Below are 22,512 nucleotides of genomic sequence, written 5' to 3' on the forward strand. Positions count from 1 at the left end.
GATCTAGCTTCCTTTAGATGAATAATCTTCAAGACACTTCAACTTGATTCGTAGATCTTTTCAACTTGAGTAGATGTAGGGTTTTGACCTTCTTGTCTTGATGATGATTCCAATACTTCTTTGTAGAGTTCTTTGATCTGTTGAAAAATGTGTAACTAGGTTTGGTCTTCATAAGTATGAAATGTATTCTTGTAAAATATAAAATGAAAAGAAATTATTATTGAAGCATGGGTTTCATGCTCAAGCCCTTTTATTTTATAGGTCAAGCACCCATTGAGTACTTCTAGGGTTTAAGAGTCATTGTCATATATTGAAGACCCTATGGGCACATTGTGTCATGTAAAGAATTTTTATGTTTTGTCTTTAAAGTGTCGAAATGCCCTCCAAGATCAAGTCGGCCTACATGAAGAGCCACATTTACCCTTGAAGAGGCCTATATATAGAGAGGAACACGTCCTCCATTAGACACACTCACACACATCTCTTTCTATGTGAAAAAGAAGGCTAAAAGAGGTTGAAGAAGAAGGACGAAGAGGAAGACAAAGGAAGTCGAAGTGCTTGGGTTAAGTCTCTCTCTCTCCCACGTGAAAGTCGAAGCTAGGGTTTCTGCGCTGGGGCTATCTTTGGTTCGATCTTGGAGACAAGAGAGAAAAGAAGTAAAGCAAAGGTGTCTTAAGGTGTCTCAATAGCCCTAAGACTCAAGGAAAGGCAAGCGAAGAAGAAAGGAGGCCATACAAAGAAGATCAAAGTCTTCTTGAGGAGCAACAATAGTTGGAGCAGTCGTCGGGAGACAAAATTTTGAATCAGAAATAGGAGGTTGAAAATCTTGCAGAAGGAGGCCGAGTTGATCTTGATCTTGGAGGGTATTTGTCTGAGTCACCAGGTCATGGTATTCGTCAATTGAAGGATCTATAAGAAGAGAAGAGATTTAAGGGTTTTCCCCTCAAGAGGAGGGGTTTTGGCCCTGGCTTGTAGCTTATATACCGTGTCACTATTTTTATTGTTTTGGTAGCTGTTTGATGTATCTCACAATATACAATAAGGAACAAAGCTAATAAGGTAAAAGGTAACACAAACAGTCATCAAGTTAAAGAGAATTAATATATTCACTACCCTATTGAATTCTCAACGTGGTATCAGAGGTAAGGTTATCTAAGGGAATCACAAAGATCTCCTCTACAGTGAAGAAGTTCATCAAGAAAATTACAAGCCATCTCAAGAAAGATATCAAGGAAGCATGGAGTTTGTTATTTTCTTCAAAGAAGGTGTCAATCAAAGAAAAGGAAGAAGGTCTCTTCTCGACTCTCTCTAGCACATTCCAAGATGAAGACATTTGGGTAATTGATAGTGGTGCATCAAGGCACATGACTGGCCACTCCAATCGATTGAAGACCTTTCAAAAGGAAAATCCACTTATTCAGTGGAACTTGGATTTAACAAGAGCTATCCCGTGAAAGGTATCGGATCAACCTCCATAAAGCTAGAATATGGAAGCAACATTCACCTCAACAACATTCTATTTGTTCTAGATTTGCACAAGAACTTACTTTTCATTTCGAGTCTAGAAGAAAAGGGTGATAGAGTAGCTTTCATTGATGGTAAGGTTGTTGTATGGAGTAAAGACTCAAGTATAGATCAAGCTAAAGTCATTGGCATTCGAGAAGGAGGACTTTACAGACTAATGTCTCTTGTGGCCCAAGCCCTAGTTCACATTGAAATTAGCCCATGTGAACTCTGGGATAGAAGATTTGGTCATCTACATTTCAAAATCCAACTCTAAGTTCCATAGTAGATGGAATTCTGAATCTAAAGGAATATCATGAAGGAGTTTGTAAAGGATGTGCATTAGGCAAGAATACCAAGAGACCATTTGGAAGCAGTGCTTCACGGTCAAAAGAAATCTTGGATCTCATTCATTCTAATGTATGTTGCCCTATGACTCCTAAATCTCAAACTGGGTTTATTTAATAAAAACCAAGGACGGAGTATTTTCAAAATTTCAAGAATTCAAAGCTTAAGTGGAGAACCTTACAGGAAAACGAATCAAGATATTAAGATTTGATAATGGAGGAGAATATACATCCAAAGAGTTTATAACATTCTATAAGGAGTCTGGGATTAAGAGGGAGCTGACAGTCCCATACAATCCTGAGCAAAATGGAGTTGCAGAATGGAAGAATAGATCCATTGAAGAAAGTGTAAAGCAATGTTACATGATCATGGTCTACCTAAGTTTCTGTGGGGAGAAGCCACGAAGACTGCTGTCTACATTCAGAATCAAAGTCCCCATAGATCTCTAGACAACAAAACTCCGGAAGAAGTGTTCACGAGAAAGAAGCCATATGTAGATCATCTCTGGATCTTTAGGTGTCTTGTATATATCCCAGGAATGAAGTGAACATTTGTTGGGTACAACAACTCATCGAAAGCTTATAGGATCTATATGAAAGATGGACATCACATAGAAGTTAGTCGTGATGTCATATTTGACGAAAGCATAGCTTTCAAGAAATCAAAGGAACTTTCCATAAACTCTGATGATGAAGAACTGTCCGTATTTGAGGAGGAAGTGGACAAGGGAAAAGAAGAATCACACAAGGAAGAAGAACGTCCTAGTGAGCCTGTTCAATTTGTGGTCATCCCTGAGACAAGAAAAAGACTTAATTGGTTAAAATCTACTCTACTTGATGCAAAAGGTCATGAGGCAACGAAAGGATCATTTAGAGAAAGCAAGAAACCTAAAATATATTCTGGGTATGTTGCATACATGACAAAACTAATAGAAGCAAAACCATCCACTTTTGAAGAGGCTGTAAACAATCAAGAATGGAAAGATGCCATGAATGAAGAATATCAATCTATAATGAAGAATGGAGTCTGGGAGATCGTACCTAGGCTCGAAGACAAATCTGTGGTTACTTCCAAATGGATCTATAAGATCAAACATGCGATGATGGAAGTATAGATAAGTATAAAGCAAGATTTGTGGCTAGGGGATTCTCTCAACTTGAAGGCATCGACTATGAAGAGACATTTGCTCCAACAACAAAATATACAACAATTCGATCATTAGTCTCTCTAGCAGCATCAACGGGATGGAACATCCACCAAATGGATGTCAAGACTATGTTTCTGAATGGCACAATAGATGAAGAAGTCTATATAGTGTGAAAATTTTTGAATCTAGACATAGAAATCCTACTGCAGTTACTGGTTTAACATCTCCTACTTGTTATTTCATTCAATAAGTTATTTAATTTATAAACAGTGATGAAAAACACTACTGCAGACTACACTGACACACAGATCATAAACTGAAACAACATATGAGACAAACACACAAGGGACACTGTTATTTTTGGACAACACGTCCCCGGAAAAACCCAATGCAGGAAAACCGGTGCAACAGATAGAGGGTTTGTATTATTAAGCAAGAAGAATTTGAGTACAACAAGTTCCCTCTCACACCGGCTAACCTTACAGAGAAATCTCAGCAACAAGAAATACATACGAGGGTTTACCTTGTTCTCCAAGTCACAACTGATACACTGAGTGGCTTGACTCCGGCAAACACTGCGAAATCCCAGCGCAATCACTGCTTGTGCCAGCATCTTTCCTCTAGGAGACTGTGTCACTGCTTCTGCTGGATCGATTTGCTGGAGGAACACTGCTGTTCAGCCCTCCCAGCTCAAAACCTAGCTTCTCTAGCAAAATCTCTAACTTCTGACGAATATCCTGCACTGTCACTGCAAGAGACCCTCTTGGCTTGCGTCAGCACTACATGAGCCCCTTCCTAGGTTGCGTAGGCCTCTGCGCTACCTCTCTGATGCTACTGCTGCCTCTCTGCCCGGTACTCTTTGGCTCGGAACTCCTTTCCGATCCAAATCTCTGCTTCTGCCCCTCTCACTGCAACTCAGATCACTGGTTCGATTTTCTCAGCAAACCACGCCCTAAAAAAATCGAACTGATTTGATCAACTTGGTGTATCTCCAACTGACCCTCAAGCCTCCTCTTATACTTTTCCTGTTGATGAATCAACGACCGAGATTAAGTCCCTAATCAACGACTAAGATTAAAACAGACTTGATCCTCGTCTCTTAGAAGCTTCTCACCCATATTTTTATTAATACCCATTAATATTTTTATTTTCCTAAGTTTAGACTTAGGAACCCCATTAAAAATATTAATTATTTTAATAAAACACAAACCGGGTGGAATTTCACCAAACGATTTCTGGGTCTTGGAGATCTCATGTATTCTAGCCCCTCCACAAAATTTCGGAGCTAGAGCACATCCGATGCTACCCAAAATCAACATATAGAACAACCCTTGGGGTTCAAAGTTAAAGATAGAAAGGCATATGTTTGCAGATTAAAGAAAGCATTATATGACCTCAAGCAAGCACCAAGGGCATGGTATGCTATTCATATCTTCAAAGAATAGGCTTCACAAAAAGTTCTGCAGATCCGAACCTTTATATCAAGTTTGTAGGCGAAGAACCTAGAATCGTTCTTCTGTATGTAGATGATCTTCTCTTAACAGGTGTAGAAGGTCGAGTTGAAGAATGCAAGAAGCAACTAGCAACGAAATTTGACATGAAGGATCTTGGGCTGATGCGTTACTATCTGGGGCTAGAAGTATGGCAAGGGCCTGAGGAAGTTTATTTAGGTCAAGCAAAGTGCGTGATCAAGCTGCTGAAGAAGTTTGACATGATGGATTGCAAACATATGACTACTCCGATGATCACAAATTTGAAAAGACTAAGAAGTTCCGAATCTGGCCCTGTGGATCCTTCCAAGTATAGGCAACTTATTGGATCATTGATGTACTTGGTGAATACTCGACCAAACATATGCTTTGCAGTAAATGTTCTTAGTCAATTCCAAGTGGAGTTGAAGCATGATCATTGGGTAGCAACGAAACATATTCTGAGATATCTACGAGGAACCATCCACTATTATTTGAAGTATGATAGAAGGAATGATGTCCAACTGATTGGATATACAAACTCCGACTAGGGAGGCAGTGAGCAAGATGGAAGGAGCACCACGGGAGGATGTTTTAGTTTGGGATCCTCCATGATCTCATGGATGAGCAGAAAGCAAGACACAGTTGCTTTAAGTAGTACTGAGGCTGAATACGTTGCAACCTGTGAAATAAGTAGAGAAGCAACATGGTTAAGGAAGCTGCTATCTGACCTTTTTGAAGGACCGATGAACCCTACAATGATACTTTGTGATAACACCAATTGTATACGTTTGTCTGAAGATCCAGTGTTTCATGGAAAGACAAAGCATATAAACAAGAAGTATCACTACATTCGAGAGCTAGTACAAAATGGTGTGCTGCAACTACAATATATCTCCACTGATGAGCAGGTAGCTGACATATTGACAAAGTCACTTCCAAACAAGAAGCTTGTGTACTTGAGAGACAAGCTTGGTTTGGTTGATGTATCGTCCCTAATTGAGAGGGAGAGATAGACACTACATTCTTGTCTTCACTTGGGAAGAAAGAATGGAGGATTGGGTAACCATTTGGCATTCGATACTCTTTGAGAATGAGGTAGGGCATTCAAGACAAGAGTAGTTGTGGACCAATAGTCTTTGAGGATTAGCTACGCAAGATGAGAATAGTCCAACGAAGGTCATACTTGGTGAACACCCAGGTGGAGTATGTACCTTGAGAGACAATGATTATGGTGTCTATAAGTCATTGGTCTTGCCAGCATTGTGCTATGATCTTGTGGAGGGATAGAGTTGTTAGTCAAGCCCTTGCTATGTGACAATGTTGGTTAAATATGATGCTAGACAGATGGGTTACCAATCTGAATCTTTTTATTAGATCTCTTCAGATTGAGAATGACCATGTACCTCTTATGAATACCTCCCTAGTTAAGAGGGAGTGTTGAAAAATTTGTAGCTAGGTTTGGTCTTCATATGTATGAAATGTATTCTTGTAAGATATAAAATGAAAATAAATTATTATTGAAGCATGGGTTTCATGCTCAAGTCCTTTTATTTTATAGGTCAAGCACCCATTGAGTGCTTCTAGGGTTTAAGAATCATTGTCATATATTGAAGACCTTATGGGCATATTGTTTCATGTAAAGAAAAAATTGTTTTTGTCTTTAAAGGGTCGAAATGCCCTCCAAGATCAAGTTGGCCTAGAAGCTGTCAAGGTAGCCTACATGAAGAGCCACACCTACCCTTGAAGAGGCCTATATATAAAGAGGAACTTGTCCTCCATTAGACACACTCACACACATATCTTTATGCGAAGAAGAAGGCTAAAAGAGGTCGAAGAAGAAGTACGAAGAGGAAGACAAAGGAAGTTGAAGTGCTTGGGTTAAGTCTCTCTCTATTCCACGTGAAATTCGAAGCTAGGGTTTCTGTGTTGGGGCTATCTTTGGTTCGATCTTGGAGACAAGAGAGAAAGGAAGTAAAGTGAAGGTGTCTTAGGGTGTCTCACTAGCCCTAAGACTCAAGGAAAGGCAAGTGAAGAAGAAAGGAGGCCATGCGAAGAAGATCGAAGTCTTCTTGAGGAGTAGCAGTAGTTGCTGTAAGACAAAATTTCGGATCAGAAATAGGAGGTCGAAAATCTTGCAGAAGGAGGCCGCGTTGATCTTGATCTTGGAGGGTATTTATCTGAGTCACTAGGTCATGGTATTCGTCAATTGAAGGATCTATAAGAAGAGAAGAGATTTAAGGGTTTTCCCCTCAAGAGGAGGGGTTTTGGCCTTGGCTTGCAACCTATATATTGTGTCACTATTCTTATTGTTTTGGTAGATGTTTGATGTATCTCACAATATAATAATAAGGAACAAAGCTAATAATGTAAAAGGTAACACAAACAGTTATCAAGTTAATGAGAATTAACATATTCATTGCTCTATTGAATTCTCAACATGATCTAGGGTTATGATGCTTCCTTTGTAGATCTTGACTTCAAGATGATCATCACTTTGATGCCTTAGTTGGGATTTGATCCTTGAGTGTCCCTTGATTGACTTAGTCACCTTACCTTTGATACCATGTTGAGAAATCTAGGGCATCGAGATTTGGTGATTTCTGTACTTTAGATCACTGCTTGTGAATACTTTTTACCTCTTGATTAGGATCTTCTTTTACTTATGTTATTATAAAGTTATTCTTCATCATACAACTACCAAACATAAACTATAAAGAGACAAGAGACACAAAATATAGGCTATCAGCCATGGCCAAAACCTCTCACTCTTGAGAGGAAACCATGAACAAATTCTTCTTCTTATAGAGATTCCAATTGACGAATACCAAGACCAAGACCCTTGACCTATTTGCCACTCCAAGACCAAGACACAAGTTCCCTTGATGATAGTCAACCTTCTGCTCCTTCCTTTGTCTCGACTCCTCTTCCACTTCGACCTCCTTCTGCTTCAAACCTTTGGCCTCCTTGAATTAGGTCTGCAATCCTAATTCAGAAACCCTAGCTCATGCACAAGACCTTATCTTATGCCTTAACTTTCTTCGCTTTGGATAGGGTCTTCTTCTAGCTTGTCTTGGCCTCCCTTCTTGACTTGACCTTCTTCCAACTCAGCTACCCAAGAGGATTGATACTCTTCTCGACTTCTTCTACTACAACTAATCTCTTGCTGCCTCACACATGTAGAGGAAATTAACCCAAAAACAGACCTGAAAAGAGCTTGGTTTATACTCTTCCCTTCTTCGCTTGATAATAGGCTTCCTTAGTGAACTTCACACCTCTTACTGCAGACTTTGACCGAAAATACTTCTCTGAAATTCTGCCTTCAATGAAATTTGAACTACCCTATTTATAGTCGTTGGAGCCTGTAATAAGCCAACTTGAAGAGGATGAACCAACATGACTCTTTGGTGAAAATATTATTATTCTTCTTGAAGCCGACTTGAAGGAGAGGTCTTGTGCTTGTCTTGGAGGGCTTTCATACTTAATTGAATGACTCATACAAAATGTAACATGCCCAAGAAGGGTCCTTCATACATGACATTGACTCAATTTGACTTTTATGGCTAGATGACAAAACCTTAAGGCTCACAATGGGCGTCCTTACTAAGAATAAAATTCCTTGCTCATGAAACCGATGAGATAAGAATTACAATAATAATTTAATTTTTCTTCTTTTCATCAATTACATAAAATCACAATTACACATGTCATTATGAAGACCGAGCCTAGTTACACTTTTCGACAGTATGGAGGCGACGGTTGACGAAATGTTGTTGACGTCGACAATGATCCAATAACAGGGTGGCAGTGATTGACTTAGTACACAAGCGTGATGTTAGCAGGGGGCAATAATGGGGAAACAAGGGAGATGATACAGGTTAAGGGCCGATAGTGGGATGGCCTGAGTCATGACAATGCGCGACAGCGGGGTGACAATGCAAGGTGGTATTGAGGGAAAAACATGAAATAGGGACAAGAAGGTACAACGATGCAACACAACAAGGGACAAGGGAGACGACACAAGCTAAGGTTCGACAACGAGACAGGTTGAGACAGTGCGCAACAATGAGACAACAGTGCGAGGTGGTACAAAAGGAACAATGTGAAACATGGATAACAAAGGAAATGATGTGACAAATGAGACAATGAATGCGGTGGACACCATTTAGCACAATTAGAATGCAGAAGAGGTTGAGACAACGTGTAGTAGCACGAGAGCGAAGGATGTTGTGACTCTGATACCATTGTAACAGACAAATGTATGTGCAATGTATAAATATGTTTTATTAATGAATTAAAAAATGGATGATGGATTACAATGGAGGCTGCCCCTCTATAAATACTAGGTGGGTGCCTAGTTTACATGAAGAGTTGTGTCCCTTAGAATAGGGCACGTCCATATATTTCCTAACTAATTATGTTTGTTACAAGGGCCCACACCTTGTTGGCCCATTGTAGCCGATTTCAAATCAGACTTTTATATTGTAATGACCCTATGTTTTATTATAAACAATTATATTCCATTTTCTCATATTAGGCTATTATTTGGTAGATTAAGGATGCACGAGGCTAGTTCCATCTTTATAAAAATTATCTAATTAAAGGGATGGAAAAACCTTCACCGAATCTTGGAAGAATATGGTCATAATTGCAGCTAGTAACTTTAGCTAGAATAAAGTTCCATTCAATCATATCATAATCCTTGTGAAAATCAATCTCTATGCATAGCCATGCAAATCAGATCACATTGTTGAGAATGAATATACCCTTGACCAAAATTATTTGCTCCCCTCTAAACACTCCAGCAGAAACTACATCCTACCTTCAAACCAACATTGACCCTAGAATCTTGGAGAATACATTAACCGAGGGAATGGCTACGGAAAATTATAATGAAAACTATTCTGAGCATTTTCAAGGAGTACTCAATGAGTTCATCAAAGAAAATGATTCCCACCACTTCTATCCATTCAAATTCATGCGTCTAATAATATGCATGTAAAGGTCAACAGCAATGAAAGATGAAGAAAATGATCGAGCTACTCTTTTGTTCTTGAGCTTTGGGGACAATGCCTCCCAAGGGGTAGGGCATGTTCTGTACCTTAACATGACATTTTTTCATGTGTGTAATACATTTATGAGCTATTTTTTATGTTAGCTCATATTTTTGATGGAGTCCTTTTATATTTGCTACTTGTACAAGGCTGCTTATGTTAAATAAGGCCTCGTACATAATTAACATAAGACCTCAAATACATAATTTATAGTTTTAGGATTAATTGGTCAAATACTAATACAATTACGGTATTACCTCATAAAGGTAACTTAGGCCACAAGTTCGGGTTTTGTTAGGCCTTTTGCAATTTATTGTGATAAAAAGGGTCATCCCCCTCACTTGTAATTGCAAAGCAGCCAATCTATTTTCTATCGAACATGTCACTGTTTTGAGTATTAACACATGGAGATATCTTCCTTGATTTAGGAATTGCAAAGGCATTCAAACTCTGGTTGTGCAGGTGCTACTAACCTTTGTTCTTTTTATTGTTGTTTATTTCAGTGTATTGTTGATTATTGTTGAAGTGGTTCCATTTCAGGTATTGGGAATCTTCACCAAGCTTTTATTTAGTTTCAGTAGTAATGGCTTCTTCATGCATCCTGAAAAGCTGTGGTCCAATCGTACCCCATATACTCTGGTAAAATTCAACTTGCAACCCATCCTCACTAGGAGATTTTCCTCCCTCTTGCCCCTGATGACCAATATAATTCTATTCTCAGTGATCAACTATGGTAACGGGCATCACTCAACTATTAAGTTACAGCATTATCAAGCAGGATATTGTTAAGTGGTAAATCAATTGCACTCACTTAACAGAGATGCATGTTCAATTTCCTCCTGACTGCCCCAGATCAAGCTTTCGAGTTAATGCAGCAATGTTTTTGTGCTGTCTTGTAATATCTCAAAGTTACACGAGCCAAATTCAACTTGCAACCCATCCTCATTGGGATGTTTCCCTCACTCATGCCCGAGAAGACCTATATATACTATAATTCCTTTCTCAATGATCAATTATAGTAACTAACATTATATCGACTATCAAGAAACAGACACATTTTCTCCGACTGCTGGTTTGCTAGGCATTGTTGGAATTGGTTTGAGGATCATCATTTGGAGCTTCTTCACGAAAGGGTTCACTGGTGGGCAGTGATGTTTGGTGATATCTGAACTCTTGTTATTACAGCCTTTTATGGACTTTGGCATTGTTTGAGGATAGCAGTGTTTTTTGTTTTATTGAAACTACAGTGTAAACTTGTTTTTGATAATGAGCCTAGCTCCTTGTCTGCCTTTAGTTCTGTCTGGATGGATGAGGTTCGTCATCAGTTGTTGGGAAAAGGAGTATTGTTGACCTAGCTTGCCCAATCTATGGATCACACTGAGTATTCTGCTTTTATTTCTGGCTTAGTAGCTCTCTGGAAGGGGTTATGGTGTTCATTGTATATACCCTTCCGCTTTTCACTCTTCTGTTTTGCAAATATTTTTCTGTAAATTTAAGACATTTTTCAAATAAAAATGTTGCAGCATTATTAAATTTAAGCATGTTATGGTCAAGCAGTAAATCAATTGCACTTTATTAACACAAATCCAGATTCAATTCTGCTCCCTTCCTCCCGAGAACAAGATGCCAAGTTAAGGGGGCCATGTTTTTGAGCTATCTTATGATATCTCAAAGGTAAATGAACCTAGGTGTTTTGTCCTAATTAGGCGGATGAGGCTAGGTGCAAGTCCTGGGTGATTTCTGTGTGTCGTAGATACCCCTTGGACAAGGCTTCTAAGCCAAAGGTTTCTGGCCTGAAAGGGATTTTAAGGGCCAAAAAAAACCCTATCAAGTTACAGCATTAGAGAAATTCATGCTGGATGTACTTGTTCAATACTGTTGAACTGTGTTTGGGATGATGATCCATTTTTCCGTGGAGATAGTTTATTTTTATTTTGCATTTTGAATATGTACCTTACCTTGGGTGCTTCAGCCTCTTTAATATGTATCTTGAAAGAACCATTAACTAAGGATTGTAGGCAGATCAACTAGCTCAATTCAATTCACCTTCATAGGAACTTACTGATTGACAAGGTATTTTCATTGTGATTTCTTATGCTAATCTTTTGTGCTGCATTCCGGATAGGATTTCTAGTCTCTTTATTTTCTCCTTGTAGGCTTTATAATGTGGAATTTCATCCGGAACTGTTTATTCATGTATCTGCATGTATTCAGTATCTGAAGGAATGGTTGACTCCATTAGCTTGCTACTAATCCTACTTAGTTTGTGTGAACTCTAGATTGGGATTAGTGATGGCTGATCATAGTGATGTAGAGACATGAAAGGAAAGTAATCATTTGACATTGGGGTTGTGGCAAAGTTTGGTGATTTGCTTTTCTTACTGACTTAGAATTAATCTTATGCTGATTGTGTCTGAAAATGTAAGTTTCACAATATTTTAAGGCGTGCTAAAAGCTATGCTTAGCAAGTACATAAGATAAATCTAATAATTTATTAATGTTCAACAAATGACCATAGAAGTAGGCCAATGGGACCACTGAGTACAACAGTGCCGATACAATGTAGGAGCACTATAGAAAGCATGCAGAAAGTAAAATACTGATCTAAGATAAGGTGTTTGAAAGAGAGAAAGTAAAGTCCATACAGAGGAAATCAACTAGATTGTACTGTATGCACATTTGACAGTTCCCATTGTCTGAAATAAGCTGGGGACACTGCTCACCATCCATGTGCCTAATGTGCTAGCGTAATAACTCCATTCATAACAATAACGATTAGACCAATTATGGTTTAAACCTAAATGATGATATCTATGAAGGTATTGGCATTGGATAAGTAATAATTTCTTGAAAAGGTGTATTGCAATTTTTATGAAGGTGTTTTCGTAGGGCTGTTTCTTCCTCATAATAAGTTGTACCTTGGTTGTTTACAGGTGTTTAGAATAGGCTATCTTGGTTGAGAAATTGATTCTGCACAGAATTTCTCATTGTCCTTTTCTTTTGGATGTTAATATAGGTTGAATGGGATGAACATGCAGCAAATGAACAGCAGGAAAGAGTTTCTGCATGGGAAATTGAGCCATCTATTGCGGGTGCTGGATTGAATGTTTCATCTGGTACAAGAACAAAGAGACTTCGGACAACCCTTCTGTCTACACCAGTAGATGTTGCCATCCCTGGTATGAATTATGGAATTTGAAAGCTTTAGCGAAGTATAATACAGATAGTTATGATGTCTAGACTATGATGCAAGTTGTGATTTTACTGCAGATGGGAGTAGGTTATCGGACTTTGAAGAATCCGTAAGATTCCAAAAGGTCTTGCAAGGTCAAGAAAATATGTCTTTTAAAGCTCCTTCAAGAAATGATGGAGTTGGTTTTATGAAATGTCCAATACTGGAACGCAAGGGTTGCAATGCTGTAGCTGAAGGCTTTGAAACAGCAAGAACCGAGAATGCGATCTGGTCTTCACTAGAAAGATCCGACATTTCAAGTAGGTTATTAGACTTTGGAGAATCTGTAAGATTCCAAAAGGTCTTGCAAGGTCAAGAAATCCTGCCTTCAAAGGCATCTCTTACAAGTGCTGGAGTTGATTTGATGAAATTTCAACTTTGGGACTGTAAGGGCTATCATGCTGAAGGCTCCGAAGGAGCAATGCATGGGCATAAAAGTTGGCCTTCATTAGGAAGGCCTAACGTTGCTCCTTTCTCAGATGTATTGAGTAATAAAGGCAAGTTTGGGAATGCATATGGATCTGACAAACTAAGGTCAGTGGAGTATTCTTGTGAACAAATCTCAAATACAAACACACCGCATTTGAAAGTTTTTACTAAGCCGCACAGTGGAGGTAATCATGCAACATGCCCTGTGAACTCTCAAAATCTAGCAACAATTCCAAGGGCCTCACCACTGTCTTCTATTTTTAGTTCCAGAACTAGAAATGATTCAGAATTATGTGTACGAGGAACATATCCAATGTGCAGAACGAATGTTTTTCAGAAAAATGATTTATATGGGGATTATTCCCAGTCATTTAACCGTGATCTTTCAGCACAGTTTGATATTCCCAAAATGGCAGTTGGGTGGCAGGATTCTTCAGTCTCGCACTGTGATTCTGATAATACGCAACCTGCCGGATACACAGCTGGCTTATCCTCAAATGACCCTTCAAAGAAGCAAGAAAATTTGATAGAAGTATTTCTGAAACAACATCAGCTTCCTATAGGATTCCATTCCACAGAGACTGATCGAGGTGAAATCCAAGGAAAGCAAAGTTGCAAACTTTTTGGATTCTCTTTAATTGAGGAACCTGTCTGTATGGATGATGTGATTAGCAGCAGCATACCTCGTGATATTACCCAAGAAGGTTTGCCTGCAATATATGGGCATGGGACAGTCCACTCATCTATTTCTCAAAATCAGGATAACCTACTGAAGTCCTCTGCTGATCGTTCTGGTCCACCTGAAGCACTGAAGGGTTCGGCACAACAAAAGACATTCCAAGCTGTTTCGGGACTTTCCACTTTAGTTCAAACTCCAGGGCGTAGACGTACAAAAGTGTGTTTTCATTAACTATTACTACCTGTGTTTCTTTCTCTTGGTTTCCTTACAGAGTAGGTTCATGAAAATTTTAATTATCATGTTGTAGGTTCATAAACAAGGGAGTGTTGTGGGAAGAGCAGTTGATCTCTCAAAACTCGATGGTTATGATCAACTGATATGTGAATTGGAGCGCCTGTTTGACATGGAAGGTCTTCTGAATGATCCCAAGAAGGGATGGCAAGTGCTTTACACAGATAATGAAGATGACATGATGCTTGTCGGTGATGATCCTTGGCAGTAAGTACCTGAATGACACAGGTTGTAGATTTGTTAGTGAATTTCGTGCAGATTTTTCTCTTATTACCTATGCATTGCGACAGCGTTGTATCCCTATGTTACCTTATAAACCCTTTTCCATGATTCTGTGAGGTGGCTGGCAGAACCTTCACCATTTTAATGATATAATCTATTTACTAAATCATCTGTTTCGTTATTGGTGCAGGGAGTTTTGTAACATTGCTTGCAAAATTCTGATATACACTCATGATGAGGTTCAGAAAATGACACCCAGCATGTTTAGCGACGATGCTAACAGTTCTGAGGAACAACCATCTACAGTTGAGGTGTCCAAGTCATCAATTGACAACCAGGATTCTTCTTCACCACTGATGACAGGAAACCAATGAAGGTTCCTCATTCCTCCTGGGACATGGAAACATGCTTCAATATCATTTGCTGGGACGATATGTGATATACTGGCTACAGATTTAAATATTTTTTTATTAGTGTATTTTCCCCTGATTGATGAGACAATGTGTGGAATACAGGTTAGGGATAATTTTATTGTTATTATTATTGACGTCTCCTTATTATTATTTTCTTGATCCTATACTTTTCCTCAGGGAATTTACTGTAGTGATCCCATGGCTATCATATGCTGGCATTAGACCTAACGGAGCAGTATTAGCTGACTTCAAACAGAAGCTTGACTAGCATTTATGTCACAATTGGGACTGATTTGGCATTCTGGTTCTGGAATTACCTTTTATCTGCATTTGTTATTGTTATTATGTGAAAGAAGCTTGGTAGACTAAAGCAGACGGGAATGGGTATTTTATGAGCTTCCATTTTCGCTTTGATAGAAATTAGATGAATGGCATGTCAATGAAGATAGGATCGGAAGTAGTTGGCATTTCACTTTCTGATCATACTTGTGAATATCCTTTGAAGCTGAAGATTTTTGTTAGGGATAAATGATTTTGTGACCATTTCTAAGTACAGCTCATGGACATGATAAGTTTCAAACACAATTTAACCTGGACATGTTTATGTTAAAATATCTTCTTTCCATTTCAATAGATCTTTATTTCAAAAAGTTCGTTAAAAACCTTGATATCTTCAGAAGGCCAGGAATGTAGAACAAATTAGAAAGAGTCTTAGCATCATCTCACAACTATAAGTCAAGGCTTGGATCTTTAATTTTGTTGATTAACCGCCGTCATCTATATGGTATTTACTCCATCTTTGTTGAAAAGCCCCAGCCCCAGCCCCAATTTGGAATACGATAGAATTGGGCCCAGAAGAGAAGATTGCAGTCATTCCTGATACTTTGTGAATGAGTATTATTGCATTATGAGTATCATTACGTTATTTTTTATTTTTATTTTTATTTTATAATATTATTTTTTTACCAAGTTGAATACATAAGTGTAAAAATGTGTTGTGATAGAAGAATTAGATAAGATAAGATAAGATAATTATATTTATGTCCAACTAATGACCACAAAGTAGGTCAAAGGGACTGTTGAGTACAATGATGTATATACAAAGCGCGAGAACCAAAGGGTCTCCTATAAAAGATACAATGCATGAAGTAAATCAAAGATACAATGCATGAAATAAATCAACATCTGGCCCTAGCGGAGAAGATCCAGGGGCTAATAGGTCTGAGGATCAGACCCATCTCTCCTAACATCTGACGTTGAATGAATAACACTGAAGAAACTCAAAGTCTGTTGGCCCGATGAAGAGCTGATGGCAAGTGCAGAGTGTCCACTAAATCTTACCCTGGGGGTTCACACGCTATTGAATGCTGGAGGACCTAGACTATTGAATGCTGGAGGACCTAGACTAATTACCTCTGGACTTCAAACCACTTGACCATGCATCTAATATTCTCATTAGAAAACAGACAAGAGTTTCACCTTTCTTTTTTAGATAGTGCAGGTTATGGCTTGATATTGGTTAAATAGAGCACATGTTGTTTTGTTTGTTTTTTTCCCTTCCCAATATGGATGTTTTTATATATGTAGAAAAATATCTTAATGGTTTTATCAACTTTTTTGTTTGAAGTATTTGAATTTTAGGATGTTTAATTGTTCACAATAATAAATAGGAATTGGTATTTTAATGTGATTTTTGAAGCTTAGTGATTTTAGAAATAGAAATGTTATAACGATGTCGGTCTTAACACAATATATTTGATTTGATTAAATTAATTTACTCCATTAAATAGTAGCAATTTAATATTACAATATAGCTTTACATTATTATTTACTATAGGAGATCACATCAAATCTAGTTTGGATTGTTTATTATTGTAACCATGGATAAAAACCATCTTTTTCCTTCAAAAAAATAGTGGTTTGTATTCATAAAGAATATAAATTACATTTTTGGGTGCCTTTGCACAGTCAAAAAATTAAAAACTCCTAGATCTTATCCTTCAATAGATATAGACAAATCACCTATCACAACAATATAATGTACTATTGCACGCACACACACTATTGCATGCATGTGTTTGTGTTTCTATGTATGTATGTATGTATAGCCACACACAAACACACACATGAAATAGTATATGATATTGTTTAGAAAACTATACTTCTAGCATATACATCAAAATACAACCCACTTTTTTCAGCCAAGGATGATCTACCTTCCCAAAGGTAAACTTGAATGGAGCTAAGCTTCAATAACAAAAATTGAAAAAGTAACCATAAAACAAAGATGATCTTCAAAGACTAATCAAACAAGCATAAATCTTGTCAAATACTGAGTGTTGAAGTGATTGAGACTCCTTCCCTTAATCTTTCCACAGTGGTATGACCTTCTGTGAGAGTTTGACCCTTCTTTGAAAGAGAACCAATGTCCATATTGAATTCCTTAAAAGTACCAAGTGAGAATATGTTCAAAAGACATTATGATTTCTTTAATTCGATGATCAAGTGACTTTGTTGAATATTCTAACTTTACCAATCATCCAATTAGTCACTTGAAATGAATCACCGATTATCTAAACTTGGTTAGCTCTTTTTAGTGCACATTTTAATGATGATCTCAAGGCCATAAACACATCATAACTATTTGCCCCAGCCACCAACCTTGCTTTAAAGCTTATTTTGTGTGCATTTGAAAAATATGAAACACCCTTAACATTGCTAAAACTATGAGTCTTTTGCTTTGCTCCATCAAAAATGCCCTAGGCTTGTGAGCTATCAATGACCAATTCATTGAATTGATGGAGACCATCTTCCTTGATATGCATTTTACAATTAGATATCAAAGATCTAATTCGAGAGAATACTTAGAAAGTAGGGATGAAACTTGTTATGGAAAATCTAAGCATTCCTGGCAAGCCATAATTCCCATATAATTAAGCAAGGATGTGTTATAAATTCTTTAAGCTATTTCTTATTGAACCCATGCCACAAGGATATCTCCATTGTTTCACCATTCCACACATTTGCACTATTTGTGATCTTCCTAGCTTTATCCCATATTTCATGGGGATATGGGCACTTCATCATCGAGTGTGTAATAGATTCATCCTCATTCTATAGAGTAAACAAATATTAGGACCATGTACATTCCTCTTATGCAAAAATTTTGTGTCAAAGATTTGTTTATTAAAGCCAAGGAAAGAAAAAACGAATCTTCTTAGGATCTCTTTGCTTCCAAATCTCCCTCCACTCTTAGACAGGTTCTTGACACTCAAGCAAATAGAAGAATTTAACCAACCTTCAAGAGTTTATACCAAGGGCCTTATTCATTTTCCATGCTAGAGAATCCTTTTCCTCTATTAACCTAATATACCCTCTTTTCAAATTAACATATGCATTCCATAGACCAACATATGCCCCTCCCAATTCTAATCACTATACAACCCTCTAAACTTTCTCCTATATCTTAGTGGAGTTTTGGTCCGCAACTTGATTGAGAGTACAAATGACCCAATCCTATGGAAAACAAATTATTTCTCTTGATAATCTTATCCCTTCACCACAACCCATAATGACATCAACTCCAATCATCCCTTGTTCAACAATTCTCACATTCCATTCCAAATTATTGCCAATCTCATCAAAAGCTTGGACCAAGGCCTTCCAATGTATAGACACAATTTTAATACTTTTCCTTGGATTCTTGGTCTAATCTACCAAGGACCTTCACTGCTGTATTATTTTCCTAAACAAGCAGCCATGCTAACATGACGTGGTTCTAGTACTGTGGGCCTGTTGTGATGACATGACAGGGTCACGCGAGCCCGGTGGAGGTCATGTGGGAATGTGTTGACATGGCCTCTTTTATCATGCCAAAACTTCTAACGAGCATAGTTGTTGATTCGAGACTTGGATTTCTATAAACTTTATATTGTCAGAAAGCTCTCAGCAAGCTGATCATAGTTCCAACGACTTTTAAAGATGATCTTTTTGTTAGCGCCATCTTCACAACAAACCTTGGAGATTGGGTCAAATATGTAACACTTTCCACAATCTAGAATTCCTTAAGGGGGAGGGAGGTCGTTACAGAGTGGTATCAAGGCATAGGTTCAACACTGGACCTTTGGGGATGAAATTGATGCCCTGACATAGAGTGGTATTACAACATAGGTTCAAACATTGAACCTAAAGAGGCTCACGCACAAACGATATATATATATATATATATATATATATATATATATATATATATATATATATATATATATATGCACCGACTTTAAACTTGCAGATATCGTGAATGCTAACCTTGATAAAAGGCTTACATGTTCTTTTTATTTTATGTAACAAACATGGGTTTTAGATGTGTGAACAACTTCAAATCAACATCCTTCCAATAATCATCCTTAGTGTTGGCATAACAAGATAAAATGAAGTTGTGCACCGAATTACAAATGCGATAAGCCTGAGAAAGGTTTGATTTGTTACAAATGTTTAGTATATAGTTGACAATATGAACTCAAGAATTCAAGAAGATTGAATTGGTTATGCAATTGAGATGTTATAGCTCATGCATGAATTAACTAACTAACAAATAATGTGTGTGTAGACAACCGATTTGCACAAGAATGCACTGGAAATGGAAGCCATAGCTGTTACAAGAAAGAAGTTTGGGTTACAAGCTTGATAAAAATTTATGAAAACTTATTTCTACATTTAATAAAATTGCTATGTTTATTCTTGTGATGAGATTCCTAATGAACTTGGAAGTCTTCCTTGTAGAATTGCATTAGAGGGAAAGTGTGAATAAAGGACCAATCAAGGGTGCTTGACTGGATCAATATGAACCAACTAGACAATGATGCTACAATTATGAACATGGCTTAAGAAGAGAGTTTCCTTTAACTGAAACTTGTGCTTGGTTGATATATTTTATTTTTGAAATAATGTAAATGTATGAATGGTAAGCAAATAAGACACTGGTACTTGTTATGTTTTTGGTAATACAGTGAGGTTTCCTAATGGATTCCATGTCACATGGAACATTAATATGGAAAGTGTGCAAGAACGACCTCTTGCAGTTAACTACCACATGAAAGAAAGTAGTGTGCTTATGCTTATGCTTATCAGAATTGTTGTGTGAATAATTGAGAACAATAGAGGCTGAAAGTTAACTCTAAAATAAATCACATATGAATAACATGGAATGTGTGCATGTATGGCACATGCATGTTGCAATGTATATGCACATGTTTGGGTATATGAACAAAGACATTGTTTGAATATGTAAATTGGATACATAATGCAAATTCCCTTTGAAATTTCATTGAAACTTGTAAGCATCTAACTTGGTAGAGTTGTTACTAATATGTGAGATTGAGATAATTCCAAGCACTGCTGAATATTGTAACAAGAAGTTTACGAAAATCCAGTTGGACTCTTTGAAAATAATTTCGCTGAGAAAACTTGTTATGGTAGCAAAGTAAGTAAGGCAAGCGACAAGCAAAGGTAAAAAAGGTAAAGGAAAGGAATTGGGTAAGAATTCCTTTCAGCTAAATTTGGTATCTTTGTTTCAAAACAAATGCATGTATTGCATGGATACCCAAGAATGGGTATGGTTAAGGCATGAAGCTTTCTGTATGAAAAATTTTCTATGAATTTTGTAATGCATACAAAACAAAATGGAGAACTAGATTGCCCATAAATTTAAAGATATGCATCTCTCAGTTTTGACCCTTTGGGTTGTTGGAATAAATGTTTGATTGCATTTTGAAATGCTTAGAATCACTATGAGGCAAATATAGAATGAAAGATAGTTTCATTCTAATCAATTTGAAATCAGTTGAAGGTGATAGAATTATTTTATGTGTAATAATTTTGAGATAACTGTAGGATGTTGTGAATTTTTGTAATGAGAAGATTGTATGTACGAGCAATTACAATTGTTTCGCTGATTGGAAGTTCAGATTGTAGGTAAAGTGTTGGAATGGGATGTGAGATAGAAGCCATCATGACAAGAACATCACCACTTGCAAGGGATCCCAACAACATGACTAAAAGTCTCATGTTTATGAGATTTGACTTCTGAATGAAGCACATTTGCGCAATTAAAAATTTATGATTTGAAATTTTTGAGTATATCTCATGGGAACTGAGTGTTACGACACAAGTGAAAATGATGTAGCAAGGAGCCCAAGAACAAGACCTTTGTGGTGACATGGCATCCTTATGAAACTTTGATTACCTCATGGGAGAAAGCCTTAATTGACACCTTGACTGTAATACTCCATGAGAAATACAGTGGAGCACTCGAGACAAGTACTTGGTTATAATACTCCATGCACAATATAATAGAGCATGCTAGACTGACTCTTGACTATAAGACTCTAACAATAACCCAGTGCAGGAAAACACTTGGATAGGTGGACTGCGCAAGATTGTGGTTTCCTGGGCTCGGAAGAGCAAGTAGTTGATGGGGGCCCATGTAGGAAAATCCTCGGCCAGGTAGACTACCTGAGATGGGGGTTGCATGGGCTTGAAAGGGTGAGTAAATAATGGAAGCGCATGTAAGAATTCCCTCCAAGAGGTAAACTTCCAGGAATGGGGGTTACTTGGGCTTGGAAGCGTAAGTTGTTGGGAATCATGATTGCCGTTAGACCAAAACCCGCAGGTGTTAATCAACGATCGCATCGCCAGAGATTAGGATCCATGAGAGGCGGTTAGTCCATGTCACGAAACACATAGGGAGCATTGGTTTAACCAATGTCCAACAATCTCCCCCCCAACATGAGTCGAGTGTGCATCGAACTCGTGACCTACGCTCTGATACCACTTGTTGGCAATCACGATTGCGGTTAGACCAAAACCCACAGGTGTTAATCAACAATTTCATCGCCAGAGATAAGGATCCACGAGAGGCAATTAGGCCATGTCATGAAACACACATGGAGCGTTGGTTTATCCATTGTCCAACATAAGTCACTGATGGGGGGAGAAATTTGTCACACACTCATTGGGATGTGAGCACAAGAGGGCCTATTCAATGCAGACATGGAGTTCGACTTGTTACCTATGGAGGAAAAGGAAGCAAATAATAACCATAAAGATAAGTACCAGTTCAAAACATTACCTATTGAAATTTTGACTTAAATTGATTATTATGGTTAATCTCATGAGCACTATATGCTTGTGATATAGGTGAGATGATGAACTATCCAACAAAGATAGATTGCAATGGATACCAAGTAATATTAGAGTAATGAAATGGGAGCGTAGTGGAGTTGAAGACCCTAGGGACTAGGCATTATGATGACACTAAAACCCCATGATATGCATTTATCACCATGATTTATGGCATGACACATGTGTTGTGTTATTAGAGAAAGTCAGAGGGATGCCTTGGATGTGAGACTCCATTAGGGATCTTCCTGTGTGAGGAAGCCTTACTAAGAAATGGATCACCTGAGGGACTAAGGACACAGAGAATGGGATGACTAAACTTGGAAGGTGCATGACTGCTAGGAAGAGGAGCCTTGAATGAATTGGTTTTCAAAGATTTCATGCACATACTCATTGAGACTAGGAATGCATTAGGTGTGTCCCATAAAGATAATGTGTCAGATCTGTTCCCTGTGGATTGCCTTGAGGAGAAATGGACAACCATGTAGGAATGCTAGATGGTCTAGAGGTGACTAGACCATGGATAATGAATGACATGGCTTGAAA

At 37.9% G+C, this 22,512-nt stretch overlaps 1 protein-coding gene across 2 annotated transcripts in view; it reads left to right on the forward strand.

Moving 5' to 3' along the window:
* The window catches only part of LOC149193055 (auxin response factor 4-like), a 99,005-nt gene extending 84,188 nt beyond the window's left edge, over positions 1-14,817 (forward strand). The window contains exons 9-12 of one of the 2 annotated variants that reach the window (XM_089404778.1): positions 12,538-12,700; positions 12,792-14,077; positions 14,169-14,359; positions 14,565-14,817. In XM_089404778.1, the coding sequence (XP_089260904.1) occupies positions 12,538-12,700; positions 12,792-14,077; positions 14,169-14,359; positions 14,565-14,748 (1,824 nt within the window). In that variant the 3' untranslated portion in view covers positions 14,749-14,817. Of the gene's footprint in view, positions 1-12,537; positions 12,701-12,791; positions 14,078-14,168; positions 14,381-14,564 lie in introns of both variants that reach the window. The other variant, XM_089404779.1, reaches the window with a different exon arrangement.
* Positions 14,818-22,512: the final 7,695 nt, after the last annotated feature.

The sequence above is a fragment of the Pinus tabuliformis genome, chromosome 2_2 (assembly GCF_031772625.1).
Source record: "Pinus tabuliformis cultivar Carrire ecotype Pingquan chromosome 2_2, CPIR1, whole genome shotgun sequence".
NCBI lineage: Eukaryota > Viridiplantae > Streptophyta > Pinopsida > Pinales > Pinaceae > Pinus > Pinus tabuliformis.